This window comes from Lissotriton vulgaris, chromosome 2_1 (genome assembly GCF_964263255.1).
Source record: "Lissotriton vulgaris chromosome 2_1, aLisVul1.2, whole genome shotgun sequence".
NCBI classification, from domain to species: Eukaryota; Metazoa; Chordata; class Amphibia; order Caudata; family Salamandridae; genus Lissotriton; species Lissotriton vulgaris.
The window spans coordinates 336,717,146-336,742,998 of NC_141687.1; the positions used below are offsets into that span (position 1 = coordinate 336,717,146).

Here is a 25,853-nt window from a genome sequence, read left to right on the forward strand (position 1 = left end):
TCGTGGACGCCTGTACCCTCTTCAGAGCTTAGTGTTGCACTAGAAAATCCAAATCTCTGGCAGCAGGTCTATGACGCATTGTCACTTACCTTTTAGTTTGGGGGGCAAGACTCCGGCTTCACCCCAGGTGCCCATCAGTACATTAGTCAATGCCAGATGAATGGAAGCAGAGATTCTTGGTTGGTTTGCCAAGGGTTGAAGAACATTTGTTTTAGGCTCAGCTGTGGGCAGGGTAACATCCAAGACCACTGAAGCCCTCCTGATCACTGTGGAACAGGAGGCAGATTTGTCTGCTACAAGAGCCGGGTTTGGAGAGGATAGACTAATCCTTGGAGAGGTGTCCAGGCTACTGGTATCCTGTAAGTCATCAAATATGTTGCCTTCCTTGTAATGGGCCTTATCACATTCTGGGTCATCATATGGAGTGTATGTCGCTGGATCAGAATAGGTGCAATGAAGTGGTGTTTGGGATGTTGGTATTGGCAGAGGATGTGTCTCAGAGTCGGATAACTAGATCAGCTCAGTTTCCGGCGTCAGTGCTGGTTCTAAGACTCATGTTGACACCATTAGTCACGGTGCCGAAGGCTAGTGTCAGCAGAACAGAGCTCGAAGAAAGTGCCAGCCTCGAGTCAAGGTAGAGTGGCATTGTTAAGGACGGATCCACTGGCGGGAACCCAGCTGGATGCTACCTTGATTGAACTCCAGAGAGATCCAGTGGGGCCTCTGCTAGCTCACGGAGAAGTTGTGGCATCGCATATCTCCTAGGATCAGGCTGGATCACGAGCAGAGGTGTAATTGGTTCTGATGCGAGTGAAAGGCTCTGCAGCTTGGTGGTACCTGGGGCGTTGCAAAAATGTTAATGATTTTCATACGTTTTTTTTCTATTTCTTTCACTTACCTAACCCACAAGATTTTGATGAAGCCAAGTTCCAAAATCTTACTAGGGAGCTAGAGCTCATCAGTGTCCTCGACTTTAACTGGGACTGTGACTTCTTGTGGACTTAAGTCCTGAGAAGTTTTTCTTTGCAGTCACAGATAGTCTTGCAATTTATCTTCCGGCAGCAATCACATGATGCATAGCCATGTTTCGAGTTGAGGCACCAGAGGCAGACATAGTGGTAGTCCATCACTGGAATCTGTCAGTGACCGTCTCAACACTGCATAAACCAACCCTGCTTTACGAGGAGACATGTCAACACACTGAAGAAATTTTGGGGAACAAAGCTGTCAGAATTCGATAAGCTTGGGATCTGCATCGGAAGGCACTAAAAGAAAGGAAAGGAGCCAACATCAGTTTGCAGAAGTGGCACAGATATGGGGTCCGTTATGTCACGTCTAGGGAAAAACTCATCCAACGTGGAGACACACCACTTACCAACGCACAGGGGAGTGGATTTGAACATTACTGAATCCAGTTTGGCACCTGCTAAAATTCACAAGCGGAGGAATTAGCCGTTAAAAGTTTAAAAGATTAGGTGTTCAATCTCTGGTCTTTCAATGGCACTGTGTGTTCAGTTAAAAGTGTAGGCAATGTTAATTTCTAAGCACAGGGCTGCCCCCAGAAGCATAGGAAAATATGGTCCTAATGAGCAACATACAGGGGAATAGATTTACCCTCTCTCCCCTCTCAGACCCCCTAGTGAATGATAACGTCCACTATCACCAGCCAACATCCTATATAAAGCACCTAATCACCGCTCATACAACTGCCTAGCTGAATTCCCCAAGAGGTATGAATATTGGATCGGTCTGCAAAACATTGCTTTTGTTGTGTTGTATATATGTTCTGTATTAATTTACTATACATGCTTGGTACACTTGAATCATTTTTGTCCTGATTATGTATAGGTCGGGCATCTGCCCAGAATGTACCATGAAAAATTCAATAAAATGTGTTGTAAAAAAAAACAAATTCTACCAGAAAGGAGCCATTAGATTTAGCTAGGAGTTGGGGGTAGGAGTTCTTGGATTTTAGAAGTGTGATGAACCAGGAGGCAAAAGAAGGGAATAAGTGAATCCAGATGAAGAGCATTTTCCAAAGACTCTTTCCCACTCCCAGACAGGAAGCAAGCTCTCAGCATTGAGCACCATTTTCCCTGTCAAACGTTCTTCTTACAGGAAGCTCAAAGTCTTAAAACAGACAGTAGAATATTTTGAGTATACAGATTTTGAGGCTCCACTGACAATTCTGAACCATCAAGTTGCAATGTGAAAGAGACAGAGGTTGCACCCTGCTTAAACAGAACATTATAAAAGTGTTGCTGGTTAGGGACCGACACATTTCGTCCCATGCAGATGAAGGAAATACTTGAGCTCAAGAAAAATGACATTGGTCCTTTGTTTTTCTTTAAGTAAACCGAGACTGCAAGTCAGATTGCCTCTTGCAACATGCCCACCAAAAGCACTGAAAGGTGTATGTGGTCAAAGTGATAGGAGGGCTTGCGTCTGAAAGTCGGAACCCCATGTCAAGCCCAACCTACCCGAGTTGTTTGGACAACACAGTGCACAATTAAGAGACTCCACTTCATATCTAGAAAGAATTATATTTCTGGGCTGCCAATGTGCAGCTCAAGTCCAATAATGAAACAGAAGAGTCCCAGTCCAAACCGAATACAAAGGCGTGAATGTGAAAAGTCTTTAGCCCAAGAATGGGGCCAACACCTATGGAATCCTTGAAATCTACTGAGTGAATATGTAAAATAAACGTGCACTGGTCTGAGCGGTCTCTTGTATTACATTTATAGACTATAATAAACACGCAGATTCTTGGGAGTAGTCTAAAAAAATATTTTTTGTATACTTGTACCCTTTACCAGCTTTACCAAATGATACAGTAAAACTCACCAAGCAGGTGTTAAAATTTAGAAATAAATGTCTATATTACAGAAAATAACAGGTTCTTTCAACCGTCTCACATGCATGGATACCTTGTCTAATACTTCTCTTCAACACCCACTCCCAATATCTTGGCTAGATGATTAAGCTCATTATGGTCTGGATGCCCTTAATTGTGAAACCCTGAACTGTCTTCTCTCAACATCCTCCTGCATTTTCTGCACTTCTCGATTGGAGAAGTCTTTCACAAGTAGAGCATCGCACATAGCTATCGCTGGAGAAGAAGATAGCTATTCTGCACTGGCTCATAAACACTTCAATGCTCTTGTACCCAAAAGAGAAAGTTACCTGGTTCATGAATGCCTGGATTGTCAGATATCTCCATCACATAAAGCTCCCTGGACTCCACTGACTTGCCAACAGAGTAGAGTCGTGTGATGTTTGGGTAGTCGTTGGCATACCGCCTCAGGAAAATCTCCATGTCAGAGAAATGGTGATGCCTAAATTCCTGAGGTGGAACAGGCTCATGCTGCGGGGGTGGATTTTCTGCCTTCACTGTAACTGGAACATCCGTGGGAAGCACATGCTCGTCAACCACTTCAGTTGGAATATCAGAGACTGCTTCAAATACAGTAGGCTTCAGTGTAAAGTTCACTGAGGTGGCTGGCCCTTCTAGAACCTCAACATTTGCAGTAATTGGCATATATCTAGAGAGGAAAACAATTTAGAAGTTTAACTAGCAATGACAAAATAAAAGTTTTTAATTTATTTTATTGCCATATAAAAGAAAACACATCTGAATTACTAGTAAAACAAAACACAGTAGCTAAATTAAAACACAATTAATCAGGAGATTGCAGAAAATGCCACAAGCCACAATACCTCGTAAGCAAGCATCGCTATAACCAAAGTTACGTCTAGATAAATATATTGAAAAACAACAAGGAAGTGCAATTTTGAAACTACCATGCCTGCTTCGCTGCTGGTTAGGGAAGGAAAACCACAATGGAGAACTTAAGAATATCCGCTTTCTTTTGAAAACAACTGAGCACATTTCTTTTGCGAGATACATATTTTTAAGAGTCTTTTTTGTCACACTCAACTGGCAGTACACCACTAACAAGCCACACAAACGTCACAATTTGGATATTTTAGATCTAATGAAGAAACTTTTTGTTTACGGGAAGCTGTAAAAGAGCCCCTTCTTCCATATGTTTCTGCAGAACTATGAAAGAACAAGTCAATTCAATTAAATTGTCACAAAAATATGGAGTACTTCATCCAACTCATTGGGTCAATTACATTTTGGGGACTTCTACGGAAGCAATGTCCCCAACTGTGCCAGAGACCCTTGTTGATCTTGTTTAAAAAGTGCTCGGGGCTTATGTTAAGTGGCAAATTAGGCAATGTTGAAAAGTATTTAAAATGAAAGTTACATTTACAGTGTGTGTGTTATGGAAGCAAGTCAACCAAGTAAAATCAAGGCTTGATAGTGACTGATGCAAATAAAGTGTGCGGCCTCCTGCCTCAAGGGATCTGGTTACAGACATGGTTCTACAGCTATGTGTCTTAGGAAGGAAACACAACACAGATCATCATGAGAAAAAACATTGCTTGTAGGCATTTACATTCTATACCTACGGAATCCTAACTGACTGTAAAGTCGGCCAAATCATTTAAAATAAGGGATATTATAGGGGTGCAGTATCACCTCTGGTGGCATCACTATATATGTAAATTAGACCTCCCACTGACTTTTTGTTTTCTTTTTCAGCCTTGTGTTTTGGTCACTTAGCCACTAGGGATGCCTGAAGTCTTTCTTCGGAGGCCTATATTGATAAGTATGATAAGAGGATGAACCCTCAGCAATGTAGATACGGGCAAGATATTTTTTACATGGAAGCTTAACCAACAGATTTTTTCCAGCACCCTATCTGCTAAGGAAGTCTTCACCCACATCCAGTTTTCTTTCTTTTGTCCTCTTCTCCAGTGATCTGGCTTGGAAGCCCCTTTGAGCAGATTTCTCTCTCAGTTCGACTCACCAACGTTGCTCTTAGTAGTCATCAAGTTGCTTGCTTTCCCTATTTTTCTTTCTCCATGCTGGACTCCAGCAGAGCCTTTCTAGTGTTCTTTTCACTGCTCTTAGAATCCTTGTCAATTTCAAGACTTGCCCACCAGAAAATGTTACAAAAGGCAAATAACTTGTTCTTCTGATGGATACTTTCAAGTGTAGATTCTTTACCAAAGAATAGTTACCATATTAGTACCTCCCCAGGTGTAGGGTCTGTGGAATGAACTTGGTCATGCAAGATGTTTTGGTCTGAATGGGCAAAATGTCCTTCCCACCATTTATTTATTTATTGTAAAGGTTTTAAAGGAGTTGGCCTAACGGCTAGGGCGCTCGACCTCGGACCTGGGGATCTGGGTTCGAGTCTCGGTAACAACGCTAAAACATCCTGTGTTTCTGGGCAAATCACTTAATCTCCCCTTGCCTAACTAAAATGAATGTGTGTTCTCATGTAACATAACTGGTGCTATGTAAAGGGCCAGATTCGGATCAAGTTCGCGCTATATAAAACGCTGCAAAAATATATATATATATATATAGCGCTGGTTAGACTTGGAGGTATCAGAGCGCTATCCATGAGCAACAGATCATAGTTACAGGTTACATTGTTACAAAGTTTACACAGTTATTAGAGCATGGCAACATAGTTACTTGTAAGGTCAAGATAAACAGTAAGCACAAATGCGAAAGGGGAAAAGCAAGCAAGAGGAAAGATTCAGGGGCGGGGGAAGGAGCTGGGGAAGTAGACAGGTAATGAAAGCGGGAAAGAGTAGGGGAGGGTGAAGGACATCGCATGGAAAGAGGAGGGGAAGGGCGACGGGGACACAAACAGGTAGACGCGTCAAAGCAACGTCCAAAGTCCAGTAAGCTGTGATCCCAGGAGAAGTGGTTTCACTTCCCTATCTCTGTTGCGGGAGGCACCCTTTACGCAGTGGACTCTCTGAGGAGACTCCAAGGCCTACATACTGGATCCTTCCCCAAAAAGGTGAGAGGGAGTGCTTTGGCAAGGGATGCCATACGATACCTCAGCTGTGAGTGGCTTCCTTGGCGCAGTGGACTCTCTCAGCGGTTACGCTGAGACTACAGAGTATAAATATTGGATCTTTCCTCAACAAGGGGAGAAGGAGTGCTTAGTCAAAGGGCGCAAAGGACAGGGGGCTAGGCAGACTAGCAGGCAAGGTGAGAGATACAGGGGAGAGTGGATAGGAGCTAGGGAGGTAGACAAAGGGTGAAAGAGTACTAAATGGGAACAAATTTAATTAAGGAGTTATTATATAGCGCTGGCAGTAGTGCTTCATGTAGGTATGCAGTGATTCCCACGTTGCAGCCTTGCAGAAGTCAAGGAAAAGCACTCCACTTACCAGCGAAGTGGTAGCAGCCTTTGCCCTAATGGAATGGACTCACACCTCCCAGCAGTGGCTGCTTCTTGGCAAGTGAACATCAGACTTTAATGCAGAGGACTATCCACTTGGTCAGAGTCCTTTTCTGCACAGCCTTCCCATTCTTCGCCCTAGACAACCCCACAAAAAGCTCATTGTCTATAAGGTGGTCCTTGGTTTCATCAATATAAAAGCTTACAGCCCTTTTGGAGTCAACAGCTAAAAGTCAAGGTGGCGAAAGCTCGTGCAAAAGTTTATAATGGAGCCTTTTTTGGTCCGTTCGCCCTTGTATAGGCATCAGTAAAGAGGACTAATTACAATCTGGTGCGCTTTAGTAATTTTGTAGCATAACATTGGTCGAGATCGGGCTGAACTCAGTTCAAGGTCAGACATCAGAATAGGCACTAGATCCTCCTCCTGTGCCAAAGGCGTCGGAACCGGTGTCGAGGGAGCACCGCCTGGCACAGGTCCTAAAACCGGAGTAGATGCATGTACCACAGCCAGTGAGGGACCCGGAATAGGTCCTAAGGTTTCAGACAGTGCTGGGAAAGGATCTCCTGGTGTGAGCCTGACTGGAGGCTCCTGCTGTCCTATGGGCCCGAAGGTATGACAAAGACAGCCCAGAGTAAGCCGGAATTGTGCCAAGAATTGGCAGTATGGCCACTTTGAAGGCCTCAGTCTGCTGCAGTGTCGTAGATGAGCTGGGAAAAACAAGGAGCACTGGGATCAGTTGGAGGATTTGTTCTGCTACTGGAGACATTGAGAGGGACTAACTGACATTGTGGCACCCTTTCCTTGGATACCGAGGGGCAGGATGGGGTAGAGTCCTGCTTTGTTTTTTATGTTTTTACTTTGGCTTCGATTTGGGATTACTTCGAACAAGAGGTTGGTCTCTTGCTGGAATGGCCCTAGGAGCGAGAACAAGTCTATGAAAGACTTGGAGTGGGATGTACGTAAGGATCTCAACTTCTCATATGCTATATCAAAAGGCACTGAAAGAAAGGAAGTGACATCAGTGTGTAGGGGTGCCACTTACATGCAGCTCCACTCGGTCACTTCCATAGTGACTTAGTTAGCATGCAGCAATATGGCTCCACCTAGGAGCATTACCAGAAAAGCTTTCCAGATCCAGTCTGCTGTCTGTGGAGTATGCTAAGGTGAGGAATCTACAGTTCGAAGTATCCATCAGAAATGTACTTTGTGGTCCCCAAAATGGCTTTCTATCCCTGCATTGTCAGTTCTCAGAGTCTACAGCAAAGTCATATTTAATGACTCTTGACAGAGTAGTCTTCCTACTATACACTGTTAGCCTTTTAGTGCTTGGTTGCTAAATCTAGTTTATCCCTCAACCTTTCTCTGCCTTATCATGAGTTTCATGTTCCTTCCTACAACTGCTCATTTTTTCTTAGATGCATTTTGTCTGTTTTGCCTCATGGAATATCTGTCCTTACCTTTATGAGCATTGTTACTTTTCCCCTCATTGGTCTCCTTGAACTCCTACAGATTTTGTTTACGCAGTCCTAAATCACAATTGTTGGTTATGGTTATTCTGCACATATATATGCCTTGTCTATTGCCTCTTATTGTAAGCTTTATGGCAACCATTACTCCTTGGCGCCTATTACCCCTTCTCTTATAGGTTTCTCAAAATCTTCTTTGTCTCTTGCCACCCAGTTCGGGTTGGCTAATGTTTCCGGTTTGGAAAAAATTAAATGCCTATTCTTAATTCAAAGAGTAAAGAGGCATTCTCTGAGGAGGCGCAGTTTCTATGAGATTAAGTGTTACATTTGTAAAAAAAATCATATTTCAAATACAGAATGAAACAAACATATCAGAATGGCACATTTGTAATTGACAGGTAATGTTACTCAAATATGGCTTCCCAAGCAAACAGCTCACCCATCTGCAGTTGCTGTGATGTTATAGTTTCCTGGTGCCAGCAATCTGTGGAAGTGTCCATGATTGTCTGTAGTGATGTTGTGGTCAATGCCTGCTACAGAGATTGTGGCGTTTTCAAGTCCAGATGCGGTGACAGAGTCTGTGACGAAACCTTTTGCTCCAATGTGGACCTGAATAAAAATACATATCTATGTTAGAAAAAAATAATTATTTCCTTAAATGTCCTTTCAACATTGTTGCCACTTTCTTAATCGATTTGTACGGTTTCATTAGTGGACTCTCCGACCTTCCACCTCCTTTCTCAGAGCACCATAGTTTGTAAAGTGTAGGGTAGCAGGACAGTTCTAAGACCTCAGCATAATTGCCCAAAGTACAGGCAGTGTGTTGACTACATACCTCAGCATGACCTTTAGGGACTCACAACGTAATGGCTGACTGCAGAAGGAATACACACATTTTAAAGGAACTAGTCTCTGGTTTTTACTAAGCAGGTGCATTCGTCTCATTTATATGTTACCAAAAGAAACAGCAAATTTATCGGTCCACCTTTAACGAGAAATGTCAACTGGGAAGAGGAAAAGAGGTTACAATCTTTAGATACCGTTTACCATGCACAGCTTTTACAATTCGGTCTGTGCCAGTAAAAACCCGCCATTCACAGCTCATCCACCTTCTAACTGTTCTATTATTTGCACTGTCACGTAACCGTTAAATGACGCACTAACTATACTACTATTACAAAGAGAGAACTTGCACCTTTAGGCAAGGTAAACTCGGGAACCACAGCGCCAATCTACACACCCAATACACCGTTGAAATCAGCAGGGTGTGTAGATGGTCATAGGCTTTAAAAAAAATGTAAATAAACGTTATATAAAAAGTTACATTTTTACAAAAAGTAGTTCCCCCAAAGTAGCGCCGGCCACGACTGTGTGTCGTCACATCAGGAGCAGGGGAGGAGCAGCGTCCCAGGAGCATCGGACATGGCGCCAAGGGGAGGAGCGGTGAAGTGAGGCCAGCGGCGGAGCGGAGAGGCGGATATGGCGCGGGGAGGAGTGGCGGCGGACAGGTGGTGAGTGGCAGAGCGGCGGAGCGGAGAAATATGGACCGGCGGTGTGAGCAGCAGAGGCAAGGTAAGAATCCGGGGCAGCCAGGGTCGGGGCGGGCGGGGCACGGGGTGCTGGGGAATGTCAGGGCAGGCGGGGGTAGGGGAAGCCAGCATTTCAGGTTTGCGTGCTCTCCCGCCCCGGCCCCCGCCCGCCACAACATTGTCCGGGACACAGACAATGTCGTGGCGGGCGGGGGCCTGGGCGGGAGAGCATGCAAACCTGAAATGCAGCCCCCAGCCCCCTTCTACCCCAGGCAACGCTGGGGCAGGCTGCTAGTTATGAATAAATCAAGTAGCTCACAGTGAACAAGTAAATAATTTACATTTTATGATCCCAAAACTACCTCATACCAAGGATAATTGTCTTGAGAATCTCAAGTAAAGAACTGAAAGAAAACTATAGAATTAACTGACGATTACTTGACAGCCAACACACTATCATTCGTGTATCATGGATTATAATTCTTAAGTGAAAAAAAAAGTGGCAGTACTGTGAAAAAAAAAACTTTCCAAGCACGAGTCGAGATATATTTTAAAATAAAGAAACTTTGGTTTTGGATAGTTTAAACTTAACTCTTCCATTCCTCTTTAAAACAAAGTAATCACTTACTGGGTGATAAAAAAAAGCTCTGATCAATCAGAGTCCACAGGTTAATTCACAGCCCAGTGAAACCGGGAATATTGTGAACCCTAGTGCAAGTAAACTGCAGAGAAAATGGCACTTTTTCCTGCAAGAACTTGGTCTCACCTTCACGCCTTTTATGTAACTGAGAGAAAGGAGAACATATAGTGTGTTTAATTCCTCTTGTCCTACTTAAGGACATCTGATATGGTCCGATTATATGTTCCCTTGACGAGGAAACTGAAGCAAAACTAGAGCCTTAGGGGCAGAAGGGAGGCGTGTGAGGATAGATAAAGGGGCACTCACATTGGAGGCTTCCTTGCATACACAAGACACTGGGAGATTCCCTCACAACACAATGCCATAGGGATACAAGATGCATTTAGGGTCACCCATACATCTGCAAATGGAAGAACCAACGAAACATTTTCACCTTCTAATTCTGCACATCAAAAATTATTCTAAAGTATTTTTGCGACTAGAGAGGTGCCAGGCACAAATGCATTCTGCGAGAGGTCAGCACTGTACATAGCTATGTTCCCACATCTAGCATCACTCCCCATAAATATCCCTCTCTGTAGACCGCTGCGGCTCGAGCATCGCAGTAACAAACAGGCTGGCCTCTCAAGTTAAGTGGCCATCGTTCTTCTGCAACAGGGACCTTGGACCTCTGTTTGCATAAGGGAACAGCAGACAGTAATTGCACAAGAGGCTGCACCGAATCCATCCACCTGGCATGTGCCTCGGGCAGGACTTCACTCTAGGTCTGTCCATCACTGTTAGAAATGGGGATTTCTGGTTGGCTAAGGCTTGCGCCAAAGTCAGGCAGAAACCACAATTCTAGTCAGGGCAAGGAAGTCACCCGCCAAAGATAACCTCTGCTCACCCCCTTGGTAGCTTGGCACGAGCAGTCAGGCTTATCCCGGAGGCAATATGTAAAGCATTTGCGCACGCACCCACCAACAACAACATCCCAGGCCCCCCCACTAAAGGAACTCCACACAAGGCTATATATAAAAATAGCCTTTGTATTATACCAAACACATTAGATAATAAACACACACTTTACAATGTGCCACAGGCACGGGAAGAATTTACAGGAGATTATATACATGGGACAGGGGCCACCTGGACCACTGTCAGGAATAAGCACTTGGTAAAACTAGCACTTAGAACATAGAACAATTGTAGAACCAAATAGCAAATGTAGCACACAACCAGTAACCACTGGTAGAAGGTAAGTACCTCCTACGCAATCCTAACCACCTTAGGCATATATCACGCAGGGAACCATGAACCCACTAGCATAACCTATACTAGATAAAATAACCTCCTAAGCATAAACATATGTCCAGAGGTATAAGAACACAGGGTGCGCAAAACATACTACACACAGTACATTTCCTAACAGCCAAAAAGCATCAGCACATAAATCAGCATAGCACATAAATGACATTAGGGTCCAGGTTGCGCCACTGAGCCAAAACCTAAACGTAGCAGCTGCCCACTAATTGCTGGGCAGCTAAGGACAAGAATAGGCCTAAATGCTGCTGCTGGCACTAAGTGCTGCGCAGCTGGGGAAGCCAAAGTAGGGGCGAAGGAGTGCGACTCACTCCTGAGTCCAAAGAACAAGCCCCTAGAAAGAAAAACCTAAACGGTGCAGCTGCCCACTACTTGCTGGGCAGCTGTGAAACAGAACTGAGTCCACTTAATAATCTTCTAATAATTGCAACCGTCTTCTTAGTAAAAATCTTTTTGTATATAATTGTTAAAATTAGTCGGGATCTACACTGTTACTATGATGTATTTGCTTTTTAATGAATGTATTTGATGTATTTTGTTCAAGAATTGTATATGTTACTGTTTCACTGTATCATATAGTTTGACTTATTATTTGAGTCTCTATATGATTTTTATCTATGTCTAATTAAATTTATATATTTTTTAATATACACATTATCTTTCGACAATTCTTTTTCTCCATTGGTCCCAGCCTTTATGGTCACTTAGTTTGTGGATGGCCTAGGATTTTGAACTCACATTGGTGAAACAGAACTGCGACAGGGCTCTCACTAGCACTTTGGACAAAGACTGTGCCAACTGCTGGAGCCATCTGGCTCTAGGAATGCATTTGCGCATTTTGGAGCCCTCTAGGCTCTGAAACAATACATGTGCCCTCTGGAGCACTCTGGCTCCTCAAAGAAAGAAATGCCCCCAACGGTGGAGCCCTCTGGCTCAAAAGCTGCTGGGGCCTCGGAGCCACGGGGCTCTGTAACAAATGCGGCCAACTGGGGGGGAGCGGCCCACTGCCAGCCGGGGCCGCTCTACCTCCCGTAATGACTCCCGAGACGTTGGAGCCCTCTAGCCTCCAGCAATAACTGGGGCCTCGTTGGCGGATCTCTCAGGCTCTAAACAAATGCCCCCTTCGTTGGAGCGCAATAGCTCTGGGGAAACACGGGCCCCGGGACTTCAGGACCCCCACGTGGTCCTTGGGACGACGAGAGCCATCGTTTGAACGGCCCGCTGCCATCTGGGGCCGCTCGAAAGAAGGAGTACCACTCGGGTGCCTGGGGTGCATGTGTGGCCTCCGAGCCGTCTTCACTTACCGGCTCTCGGCGGGGGAAAGGCTCCTCTCATTGTCTTGTGACGCGGGGCTTCCCTGTTCCTCTCGGGAGCCCCGCGCTACCAATGGCGGCCGCTGCCGCCTCCTCACTTCACCCGGGCCTCTTCCAGGGACCCGGTGCTTCTAAAATGGAGCCGGTGAGGCTCCAGGCAAATTCCTCCACCGGGGCTCCCCCTTGCTCATGGGAGCCCCGCAACTCTCGCGCTCTTTCCTGCTGCAGGATTTCAGTCAATCCCAAATCCAAAACCGGAAGTCCCGCCCTGCGTCAGGCACTATGGTGCCTGACTTCCTGTTTGCGGCATGAGGGCCGCGGCGGTGACTTGTAGGGGGCCAGAGAGGGGTAGGCACCCTCAAGGCAAAAAATAAACGTAGAAGCGGGGTGGGCACCCGCTAAGTAGCACATAAACGGGGTGGACACCCGTAAATAAGGATAAAAAAAAGGAAGATGCAGGGTGGGCACCTGCGCACTGGGCACAATGCAGGGTAGGCTCCTGCCAATTAAAATGTCGAAATGAGCGGGCAAAATGGCGAATTAGCGCCACAGGCTCTAAAGGGTACTGGCACCCAGCCCTAAAGTAAAAGACAGCGCAAAAGTCCTGATGGCAAGGAAAATACAGCCAAAGGTCCCAGAAGTCTTTCCAGGCATAAAGGGCAGGGCAGAAGGGTCCCAAAGAAATCCTCTAGCATCCAGGGCATCCAGGGGCTGGGCGGGGCCCAGGGAGGCAAGCCTTCCCCTGAGGCCCCAGCAGCAGCATGCCCCTGGTAGATTCTAGTAAGGAAAAACAAGAACATTTAGCATGAGGTCACAGCCTCTTTTTATACACCAAATCCCTTTGTCTATAGGGTGCAGGGTGGGGGAAAACCAGATGCAGCTGGTTCTGGAGCACTTTGTTTTGCTCCGCCCCTCTCCCTATTCACAGGACAGGTTAGGGTCTTCAGTCGCACCACAGGGGGCGGAGCCAGAATTGTGGAGGGTAAGCCCAGCCCTATTCAGGTCCCAGGTACAGCCCCTCCCTGCCATCAACATGCAGATCTCCCCATTCACCACCGGGGCAGACACATTCTGACTCCTGGAGCCAGGCACACCAGCCAGCTCCAGCCAACCACAAGCCAGACAGTCAATTCACATTTACTGCACAGGCAGGCCAACTTCTAGAAGTGGCACTTCCACACTAGACACATTAAAACCGCACACATCATCGCATATACCAAACTCGACCCTGCACTCCCCACACATCCGTAACTACCATGGACACACATATCCCCCATGCATTCCTATGGGAGAGCAGGCCAATACCACACACGCACTCAGAGCGTGCACGCACTTTACACTGCGCCACAGTGCTAAAGTGCGCAAAGACCAGAAATCATTGTACTAATGTAAATAAAAAAGGCAAAAAGTTCAGGGGTGTACCTGCCAGAAGGGCCAAGTCCAACAGTCACTAATTACTAGAGAACTTGCTGCATGTGCTCAACAGCAGCAGAAGCCTCTGGGTTGACAACATGCAACACACAGGTAGTGGAAGAATGCAACACTGGGACAAAGACACTTGCAAACTGACCGGCACAACATCTCTGAAAAATGCTGATATTTACATACTTTTCACAATCAAGGCCAACTATTTGTTGCAGATACATATATGGACCAAAGAGAAAGGTAACACTGGGACAAGAAGATCCACTGAACAAAGATGCACTGGGACAAGTAGAAGCACTGGATGGATACCTACTGCGGGGAGGCATGGACAATGGGGCTCATGCATGCACTGGGAATAGGACTACAGAGGGAGAGGGAAACATGAACACAATGAAGGGGAAAATGGGAACATGGACAAGGACACTGACACAGGAAGAAATAAACAGAGCATAAATATAATTACCACACACACACAGAGACTGAAGCACCACCTGAGATTTTGAGACTCAGTCTTATACAAGCACAGAATCTCTAACAACCACAATCTAACGGAAAAAGGACTACATTCACTCAAACTTGGCGTAAGAGCACAAGCTGTAACTGAAGGCAATGCACCAGTCGTCAAATGAGCGGTTTCTTAATTTATAGAGAAATTAGTATGGGTCCAACTCAGACCTTCTCAATACAGGAGATAAATAGGAAATAGCAACAGCTAGCCCAATTGATTTGGTGGCAAAGACTGTAGGAGAATCGCATAAGGTAAGTAAACACTATTACACCAAAGGAAAAGAAATAGGACCACAAGCGCGCCAAAACCAAATCACAGAAGAGAAGTCCACAAGGACAGTTAACATTATTAATGGAGGGTAACACCAATCCACCTTGCTGGCTAGAACAGTGAAACTCACTGGGACACAGACGCTACAAACTGTGGCAGGGAAATAGAAGAAGGACAGATCGGTAGTGATAGGTAATTTAACACTGAACCAGATAATGTGACTAGTGGGACACAAATAGGAAATTAAATGGACATAGTTCTCAGCATGCACACTAGGGGAGAAGAGGAGGAATCATTTTTTTTTTTACTAATTGTATTTGTTTCCATCATGGTACATAGTTTAAATTACTGTATCAGTTGACATAATTTACATATTTAAAACATGTCAAAGACAATATTTTGATAAGGAGTAGATGGTTCGACATATTATAGCAAGAACAGAAATTCGCACAACATCTGATAATGTCAGTGAGTTATCATTCTCTTTGATGGTTATGCTTCCGCAATACCCCTGCATAGCTGGGATAGCAGAAATTGTGTTGATTCACTCCCTCCCTTTCCTGATAATGCTAGCACATTTTTACCACTGAAGAGAACGAATCAGAGCCCGTGAAAGATCAGTGGAAGACCGGTGAGGGGGGCTAATAGGAGTGACCATTTTATAGATGCAAGATGCTCCCTATCTACCCATTAATGGCACCCAGGAAAGCCTGTAGCTCGTGCAACAGATCATCCCATGAGGCTGTTATGGTGACCCTGTGCAACACCCGGACTACTTCTCAACTCAGTGCCACTGCTTCAGCTTTGCCCCACTTGAGTGTCGCTGCACACCAGTGTTGCAAGTTCTGGAGTGTATTTGCCTTCTAAATCATCACTATGGACCGCCGGGCAATGAGTAGGACCGAGTCAAGGAGCGATTAGTTGCAGTTTGTGCCTTTCTCCATTTAAATGCACCCTGTAACACCCTATCCATGGTGAGAAACCCTTGACGGCCCGTCACTTCTGTTAGCGCCGCTGCAACATCCTTCCAGAGGGCCTTAGCCACCGGGCAGCTCCAAAACATGTGCACCATGTTGCCATTCAGTGCTCGGCCGGCACTTCGGGCAAAGCGGAGAAGAACTGTTTTGAGTTCTGGACAATGCGTTCTGCACAACTGGGAACCGGGCGTGGTAGTTATTAACTCCCTGTTCGAGGTTGGTGGCAGTAGCCGGATTGGGGATGTTGAGGGTATTCGCCCACCTGGTCTCTGAGATTATGCCCCACATCCGGTGGGGGGGGGCCCATGATCATCTTGGGGGTGGCAGTGAGGAGGAAGTAGATGCTGAAGTGGACGATGGAGTGAACGGTCTATGTGAGTTCTGTGATATGGCTGTATTTGATGCAGTTGCTGGAGGGTACCAATTGAGTCCAGCATTTGCCCTGTGGTGTTTAAAGGGTCGTGGACGATCTGGATTACACCGGGGTGCCACTCATTCAGCATTTGTGAAGTGTGCTGCCTTGTTGTATCCAGGACGTAAGGAAAGTCCGTTTGCCATCTCTGCCTGATTTTCCGGGTGCCGCCTCCCCTCAACGAGGACTCGCTGGTGTGAGCGAGCCCTGCAATCAGCAGGGCTAGCCTGACGCTCCCAGCTAGAGTCCCCTGGGTAGAGGCTAGGGGCTAAACACCATCAGCGAGACGGGGGACTGAGAGGACCAGCATTCTCCACGCAGCGCAGCTGGTTCCTCTTCCCCCGCCGCTCACGCCCACGGACACGCCCACCGCCTACTTCCTTAAAACCTTTCGTGACACCCGCTTCGCGGGTGCCACTCATTCAGCATTTGTGAAGTGTGCTGCCTTGTTGTATCCAGGACGTATGGAAAGTCAGTTTGCCATCTCTGCCTGATTTTCCGGGTGCCGCCTCCCCTCAACGAGGACTCGCTGGTGTGAGCGAGCCCTGCAAATCGGCAGGGCTAGCCTGACGCTCCCAGCTAGAGTCCCCTGGGTAGAGGCTAGGGGCTAAACACCATCAGCGAGACGGGGGACTGCGAGGACCAGCATTCTCCACGCAGCGCAGCTGGTTTCTCTTCCCCCGCCGCTCACGCCCACGGATACGCCCACCGCCTACTTCCTTAAAACCTTTCGTGACACCCGCTTCGCGGGTGCCACTCATTCAGCATTTGTGCAGTGTGCTGCCTTGTTGTATCCAGGACGTAAGGAAAGTCCGTTTGCCATCTCTGCCTGATTTTCCGGGTGCCGCCTCCCCTCAAAGAGGACTTGCTGGTGTGAGCGAGCCCTGCAATCGGCAGGGCTAGCCTGACGCTCCCAGCTAGAGTCCCCTGGGTAGAGGCTAGGGGCTAAACACCATCAGCGAGACAGGGGACTGCGAGGACCAGCATTCTCCACGCAGCGCAGCTGGTTCCTCTTCCCCCGCCGCTCACGCCCACGGACACGCCCACCGCCTACTTCCTTAAAACCTTTCGTGACACCCGCTTCGCGGGTGCCACTCATTCAGCATTTGTGAAGTGTGCTGCCTTGTTGTATCCAGGACGTAAGGAAAGTCCGTTTGCCATCTCTGCCTGATTTTCCGGGTGCCGCCTCCCCTCAACGAGGACTCGCTGGTGTGAGCGAGCCCTGCAATCGGCAGGTCTAGCCTGACGCTCCCAGCTAGAGTCCCCTGGGTAGAGGCTAGGGGCTAAACACCATCAGCGAGACGGGGGACTGCGAGGACCAGCATTCTCCACGCAGCGCAGCTGGTTCCTCTTCCCCCGCCGCCCACGGACACGCCCACCGCCTACTTCCTTAAAACCTTTCGTGACACCCGCTTCGCGGGTGCCACTCATTCAGCATTTGTGTAGTGTGCTGCCTTGTTGTATCCAGGACGTAAGGAAAGTCCGTTTGCCATCTCTGCCTGATTTTCCGGGTGCCGCCTCCCCTCAACGAGGACTCGCTGGTGTGAGCGAGCCCTGCAATCGGCAGGGCTAGCCTGACGCTCCTAGCTAGAGTCCCCTGGGTAGAGGCTAGGGGCTAAACACCATCAGCGAGACAGGGGACTGCGAGGACCAGCATTCTCCACGCAGCGCAGCTGGTTCCTCTTCCCCCGCCGCTCACACCCACGGACACGCCCACCGCTTACAAGTATAAAAATAACATCACTCTGACCGCGACGCGGGACGCGCGCGGGGCGGAGCACGGGGCGAAGACCGGGCAAAGAGCGGGCCGTTTGAGAACGTGAGAGTCCGGTCCGGGCCCCCGCTCTAAGCATTGCATCCTTGGACTTCTATTACAGGTACTTACCATCTCCCTGAAGCCAGTGACGACTTATCATTAACTAAAGACTTAGCATACCCCATCTACTGAAAATGAACACAAGGGGAAGTAAAAAAACAAAACTCAAAAAAAACGGGGTAGGAGAACAACTGTTAGGACCTATGGATGACTATCTCTAAAGCAAACTCATTCATTGATCAAAGTATCAGTCTGATTGAGGGTAGAGTATCAACAGAACTTGCAATCGCAAGGCGATCCTCTATGGGACTACTAGCAACCGCAAAAACCCCAGAATTACAGTCTGCCCCAATCCAAATCACAGCGGGCACAAACAGACTTAGTCTTCCAAATAACGTAGACCTTTCCGCCTCTCAACTCTCTGTAACATTCTCAGAAAGCGAGCTAGAAAAGACACCTGAAATTTTCCCTGACCATACCCCGGAAGAAGTAAGGCAAGCTAGAGGGAGGAGGGAGGATGCCATAAAGAAAAGGAAGGATAGGGATAAGGTAGATAATACTGCAAACAACAAAGCGGACGATCATATAGATCTGATCGACTCCACAAATTCGGCAGGTTTACCTCACCAAATTGCTGACCCAGCCAATAATTTGGTAACGATCCATCATCCACCACAAAACATCCCAGATACCATCGCCCCACAATCCCCCCCCCCCTCTAATAACGGGCAAGGAAAGGGAGGCATCAAGGCTAATAAAGGAGATAGCTTCCCTTCTAGATTCCTTTTCTCGCCCAATAGAAACTAGACTGCTTAACATCGAGTCACAATTGTCAAAACTTGCTAGCTGTCCTAAGCCACTACCTATACAGGGACCGCAAAAAACGAGGATAAATAACTCGGCTACATTGCCTCCACAAAAGAAAATTACAACTCTAGCCTGCCCGTCACCTAAACAGCAACCCACAGCAAAGGCCCCTATAGCACCAAAGGCTCCAGCAGCACAGAAACCCACGCCCAAGGTCCTTACAATTCCCCCTCAGAGCAATATTGCATCAAATGCACCTAAAGCAAATACGCCAACTATAAAAACACCGGCCCCTAAAACTCCTGCCACCAAAAAAACAAATCCCCCACTAAATAAAGGAGGTATGAGAGGGACCACTGATAGTAGGCTCCCGCTAAACATGCCACCTGAGGCATGTCCATATGTGGTAGTGATGACAGGGGTTCCTGAACTAACGGGGGAGGGGACGGAACCAAACTGGTCTTTGAAAAACAAAGTACAGTATTGGTTGAACACAAACCGACCCGTTCCGCCAACCTGGACAAGCAGGATAACATCAGTATGTAGGACCCCTTGGGTGGGACACAGGAAAAAAAGCATACAGGGAGATTGCATAGTGATCACCTTCGAGGACCCAAGCATAGTCGAGTATATCTGTTCCTGGGACTATAGTAACACAACTGGCGGGATCGATACAAGATCCCTTTCCTTCTTTTACCCAAAAAGATATCATAACAATTACTCGAATGAATCTGATAATATCTGGCGTAAGGCAGTCCCACAACCATGGGAACTAGACCTTGCTGGGTCTAAAACATTTCTGCGACATAGTGATCCTGACAATTCTTGGTGGTCAGTAAATCAGAATTATCAACACCAAGAGGGCCCGTGGCAGACAGTGGGACCACAGAACAGTGGCAGAAACTGGGAACAGTGGGATAGACCGCGATACCGATCATACAGACCCATCTATAGAGATACCTCACATTGGCAAAATTGGCCAGGCATACCGACCATGAATCTGTTTAGCAGCCTGGAAATGGTCGACTGACCACGAGTCGAAACTTCGAGGCCCCTACAGGCTAGCCCGGCCCTACCCCCAGTTCCCTCAGATTCACCAGAAACCAAAATGGCAGACCCAGTAAATGAAATGTTACGGCTCCCGGTTATCTTCTGGAACATCGCAGGCCTCCGATCAAAAATAGAGGATGGCTCCGCTGCCCAATTCCTGGAGGAAGGTAAAATTATATGTCTATAGGAGACATGGGCCACGCCGCCCCTCCATCTTGTAGGATATAAGACATATTCATCCCCCGCCCTTTCAAGTAGTGCAGGCAGACCCAGGGGGGGGTCTGGTACTTACATAGATAACACAATAACAGATCTGAAGGTATTAGAGGCAGATTATTTCACAAACGCTCAATTGTTCACACTCATGATAGGGAAAAAACATATTATACTAATAAATTTATATAATAATTTAGAGGATGATAATTTTTTAAACATCCTCTCCTTAATCCAAGAAAAAATTTCCCATCAAAGACATCTCCATGATAGAAAGGGCAACGTCCACATATTGTGGGGAGGGGATTTTAATCTACACCCCTGCCCCTTATCGAACAATCAGCCCTGCGGAATGGTGGACGAACACGAGAACCCTCTCGTGCACTTCCTCCATTCACGAACGGGGTTAGCCATGAACAATATCATCTCAGATCTGGAACTGCTAATAATAAACCTAATTTTACCACCAAAGAATCAATTAGAACCTACTTACCGAGGAAGGGGGCACGAGACCACAGTTGATTATGTAATCACCACAGAAGGTCTGAAACATCTAAGTAGGGATTTTAAAATTCTGGAAAATACCCTAAGTGACCACTCCGCTCTAAGGCTGAACGTACAGCTGAATCACCCACAATCTCATATGACAACAATTGCAAATTCTCTATCACAAAATAGGCTCGAATTGGGCAAAAAAAACGGATACACCATAAAATGGGAAAAAGTGGACCCAATCAAGCTCACTAACACATTAATAAAGTCTGCTTATAACAATATAATGACATGCCTGGATCCTCAAGCAGATGACAATCTAATCCTGGAAAATTTTAAGCTGATACTAGATCAATCAAAAATACTGCTGACCAGAATACCCAAACAAAACAATCCAAGCACTATAGGTTGGTTCAACCACGATTGTACTAAGGCGCAGACCAACTTAAGAAAGGCGCTTGGAAAATCAAATAGAGACCATATAGAGATCCAACACCTCCGGCGAGAGTACAACAACGCCAGAAAGACAAGAAAAAAAGAGTTGAAACTGTCTTTGTGGAACGCTCTGCATAAAAGCGCACTTATGAAAGATAGTCAGTCCTTTTGGCGAATAGTTAAGTCTCCCCTGTTATCGGACTCCAACATTCCTCAGATCGACGTTGCCATCGATGAGGAAACCTGGGTAAACCACTTTGCAAAAATCTTTGAAGTAACATCGTTAACAGAAGAATTCCATCTCAATCTTCCCCCGGTAGTGTTCCCAATACCGATAGATTTCGAACTACAAGACTTTGAAATGGCACTACAGATGAGTAAGAGTGGAAAAGCACCCGGCCCGATGGGGTCCCAGTGGACTTATTCAAACATCTCCCTGATCTCTGGACCCCAATTGACACACGAGTCTGTACTGCAGCAGCGAAACTCGGATTGTTGGAGTCATGGTCAAGTTCTATCATGGTCCCTATCTTTAACAAGCATTGGAAATGCAATAGGTCTCGCATCATTAGAGTTAGTGCTTTTAGAATTGTTTATGGGTTTTTTTTGTAAATCTTTAGTATTTTTGTTTCCTGTAGCCAATGCTAAAGAATTACAAATAAAAAAAGCCATAAACATTTCTAAAAGCTCTAACTCAAATGCTCCGAGACCTATTGCACTGTGTGAGGGTGAGGGGTTGAGGGTGAGTGAGGGTGAGGGGTTGAGGGTGAGTGAGGGTGAGGGTGAGGGTGAGTGAGGGTGAGGGTGAGGGTGGGTGAGGGTGAGTGAGGGTGAGTGAGGTGTTGAGGGTGAGTGAGGGTGAGTGTGAGGGTGAGGGGTTGAGGGAGAGTGAGGGTGAGAGTGAGGGTGAGGGTGAGTGAGGGTGAGAGGGTGAGTGAGGGTGAGGGGTTGAGTGAGGGTGAGGGGTTGATGTTGAGGGTGAGGGGTTGAGGGTGAGTGAGGGTGAGGGTGAGGGTGAGTGAGGGGTTGAGGGTGAGGGTGAGTGAGGGGTTGAGGGTGAGGGTGAGTGAGGGGTTGAGGGTGAGGGTGAGTGAGGGGTTGAGGGTGAGGGTGAGTTAGGGTGAGGGGTTGAGGGTGAGTGAGGGTGAGGGGTTGAGGGTGAGTGAGGGTGAGGGGTTGAGGGTGAGTGAGGATGAGTGAGAGTGAGGGTGAGTGAGGGGTTGAGGGTGAGCGAGGGTGAGGGGTTGAGGGTGAGTGAGGGAGGGTGAGTGAGGGTGAGGGGTTGAGGGTGAGTGAGGGTGAGGGGTTGAGGGTGAGTGAGGGTGAGTGAGGGTGAGTGAGGGTGAGGGGTTGAGGGGTTGAGGGTGGTGAGGGTGAGTGAGGGTGAGGGGTTGAGGGTGAGGGGTTGAGGGTGAGGGGTTGAGGGTGAGGGGTTGAGGGTGAGTGAGGGTGAGGGGTTGAGGGTGAGTGAGGGTGAGGGGTTGAGGGTGAGTGAGGGTGAGGGGTTGAGGGTGAGTGAGGGTGAGGGGTTGAGGGTGAGTGAGGGTGAGTGAGGGTGAGTGAGGGTGAGGGGTTGAGGGTGAGGGGTTGAGGGTGAGTGAGTGAGGGTGAGGGGTGTATGTTTCAGATAGTGCATGCAGTCCTGTGTGGAGATCCCTATATAGTTCAAATTTATTTTTAGGGATAGAGTATTATGTGAGAAAGCAGAAAGACACCCAAAGTACTAGTAAAAAAGGTAAAGCTATAAAATACATCATTATTATTAATACCTATATCAGGTTGGTTTAGTCATTCAATAGATGTTTTCAGTTTTGCCAATGCACAGTGTCAACAAAGATGTTTTTATACATACAATTCTGTAAGGGAAAATGTATGATTTTCAATACATTCACAATTGTGTAGTTCACCATCATAAAACATTTTACCCTTCTATACATCTTGTATCATTTTGTAAATAACCATCGATTTTATTATTGCTATTTAAATTAAAAGGCAGAGCTTGGTTAAGAACCCTATAATTGTATCGCTATTGTTTTAGGACAGGATGAATAGTTTCTAGTTTTATTGATTATAAAGTAAGCCCCTTAAACGAGAGTGTTGGTCTCTTATTATGGTATATTGGTAATTCAAAACATAAATCAGTGGTGACCTGTGGCTGCAGGGTGTAATAGGGCGCATTGATGTGAGTTCGCAAACATTTAGTATAACATTCCATGAGACTCCGAAGGAGTCATAATCCCAAAATGAGAATAACGGTAAGCTTGGTTTTGTTATCTAACAAAGGCCGCACCAAGAGGAGGAAAAAGGCGGAAGTCCCGTGATTTAGCGGATAGGATCATTCTGAATGCACTAACCTAGTTAAAGCCCCTTACAATATAGGCGCAACGACGTTGTTCCGATATTGAGATCAGGTAAGGGCAAGATGAGAGATCGGCTCCCCTCGTATTTAAAAGATGGGGCCAAGTCGGAACAAACGATAGAATAATATATATAATAATATAGGCAGCTAGTAGTCTCATTGTTCAACGGGCAAAGGGCCGGGTGCGCGCAAGGCTTACTTTAATGTAGGTGAATCTCCCAGAGTAGCGATGTCCTACGGGGAGGGGGGAGGAGAAATGCAACACGGCGGGCAGGGGAGGGGGCGGAGCGGGGAGAGGGAACAAGAGGAGGAAAAAGGCGGAAGTCCCGTGATTTAGCGGATAGGATCATTCTGAATGCACTAACCTAGTTAAAGCCCCTTACAATATAGGCGCAACGACGTTGTTCCGATATTGAGATCAGGTAAGGGCAAGATGAGAGATCGGCTCCCCTCGTATTTAAAAGATGGGGCCAAGTCGGAACAAACGATAGAATAATATATATAATAATATAGGCAGCTAGTAGTCTCATTGTTCAACGGGCAAAGGGCCGGGTGCGCGCAAGACTTACTTTAATGTAGGTGAATCTCCCAGAGTAGCGATGTCCTACGGGGAGGGGGGAGGAGAAATGCAACACGGCGGGCAGGGGAGGGGGCGGAGCGGGGAGAGGGAACAAGAGGAGGAAAAAGGCGGAAGTCCCGTGATTTAGCGGATAGGATCATTCTGAATGCACTAACCTAGTTAAAGCCCCTTACAATATAGGCGCAACGACGTTGTTCCGATATTGAGATCAGGTAAGGGCAAGATGAGAGATCGGCTCCCCTCGTATTTAAAAGATGGGGCCAAGTCGGAACAAACGATAGAATAATATATATAATAATATAGGCAGCTAGTAGTCTCATTGTTCAACGGGCAAAGGGCCGGGTGCGCGCAAGACTTACTTTAATGTAGGTGAATCTCCCAGAGTAGCGATGTCCTACGCCATTGGCAAACTAAAGACGAGCAGGCAGGGGAGGAGAGTAGGAGGAGGAGGGGGGAGGAGAGTAGGGGAGGCGTGCAATCAAGAAGTGAGTCAGCTTCTAAACACTGAGGCGGCCACCTTCTTCAAAATAAAGGTAAATCAAAATGTTTCACAAAATAACGTGCTGCTACCGCTTACATAAACCCATTTACAAAAAAACGCGGGCGCCATTGGCAAACTAAAGACGAGCAGGCAGGGGAGGAGGAGGGGGGAGGAGAGTAGGGGAGGCACGGCCTAGCGGCCGTGCAATCAAGAAGTGAGGGGGCGGAGCTGGGGGAGGGTGTGAGAGAGAGTAGGCAAGGCAGGCGGCTGGGGGCATGTGCACGCGCTTTCAAGCTCAATGCGCATGCGCATTGAGCTTAAATTTCTCGTGCACTGCAAGGAATCGCCACGATTCCTTGCAAGTTGGTTCAAGAGTGGATAAGCCCCCATAGTCTCGCAAGCTCGATGCGCATGCGCATCGACAGGCGAGACCTAAAAAGGGGGATCGGCAAGATACGAAATGTTATCGACCTATTTCGCTGCTAGACTCCCGGGGCAAAGTAGTCGGCAGAGTTGTCTTGGAAAAACTTCAGCAATGGGCAAAAGATAAAAATATCCTCTCGGACTTACAGTTTGGATTTAGGGAAGGCTTTGGAACTGTGGAACAGGCCCTTAACTTAAGCATGCTAGTTTCGAAATACATTCACGCAAAGCCAGGAGCAATCTACATGCTCTACGTGGATTTGTCCTCCGCGTTTGATTGCGTGTCGCATGCGAAGCTCTGGACTCTGTTAAGTACATTAGGGGTGGATCCTCCCCTCCTGGATTTTCTAAGGGAGCTATACGGTGAAGCCTACGCAAGAGTGCGATATGGAACAAAAGGCGAGCTAACTGCATCGTTTAGGGTAGAGCGAGGAGTAAGGCAGGGATGTGTCCTAGCCCCCTTCCTCTTCTCCCTGTATACCAACGGACTGGAGGAGACCATGCTGAGGGGGGGGCAGGACCTGCCCAGACTGAAACATCGCCTGATCCCCGCACTGCTCTATGCGGATGATGCAGTTATTTTAGCACGCACTCCTATCGAGCTCCAGAAATCTTTATCCAAGTACGCCGATTTCATGGGTGCCCTAGACTTACATATTAATGTAAAAAAAACATTTGTCATGGTAGCGGGTGGACAACGAAAAGCCACAAAGGCCATCTATTTAGGAGATCAAAAAATTGAAAGGACCTCACAGTACCCTTACTTGGGCATCATGATTGATGAAAGCCTAAACTGGAAGGCTGCTGTTGAGGCTAGGAGACATCTGTTCAAAAGAGCAATTGTAGCACTGATGAACTTTTCAAAGAGACTTGGAAATAGACCATCAGTTGAACTGTTAAAGATTTATGCTGCAAAATGCCAGGCCATCGCCCTCTATGGGGCAGGGATTTGGGGACACAGCCACTGGTTCACTGCAAAAAGAAGAATATTTTCATGAGATTCCTCTTGTCCACACCAAAAGGCTCTTCCATCTATGCCTCTCATATGGAATTAGGAATCCCATATATTGAAGACTTAA

The 25,853-nt window shown here is 46.9% G+C and overlaps 1 protein-coding gene across 1 annotated transcript in view; it reads right to left on the reverse strand.

Moving 5' to 3' along the window:
- Positions 1-25,853, reverse strand: part of CPD (carboxypeptidase D) — an 839,931-nt gene that overhangs the window by 558,325 nt on the left and 255,753 nt on the right. Inside the window, exons 4-5 of the mRNA XM_086955076.1 lie at positions 8,182-8,351; positions 3,184-3,542 (exon numbers count right to left, since the gene is read on the reverse strand). Coding sequence (XP_086811202.1) covers positions 3,184-3,542; positions 8,182-8,351 — 529 coding nt within the window. The remainder of the gene's footprint in view (positions 1-3,183; positions 3,543-8,181; positions 8,352-25,853) is intronic.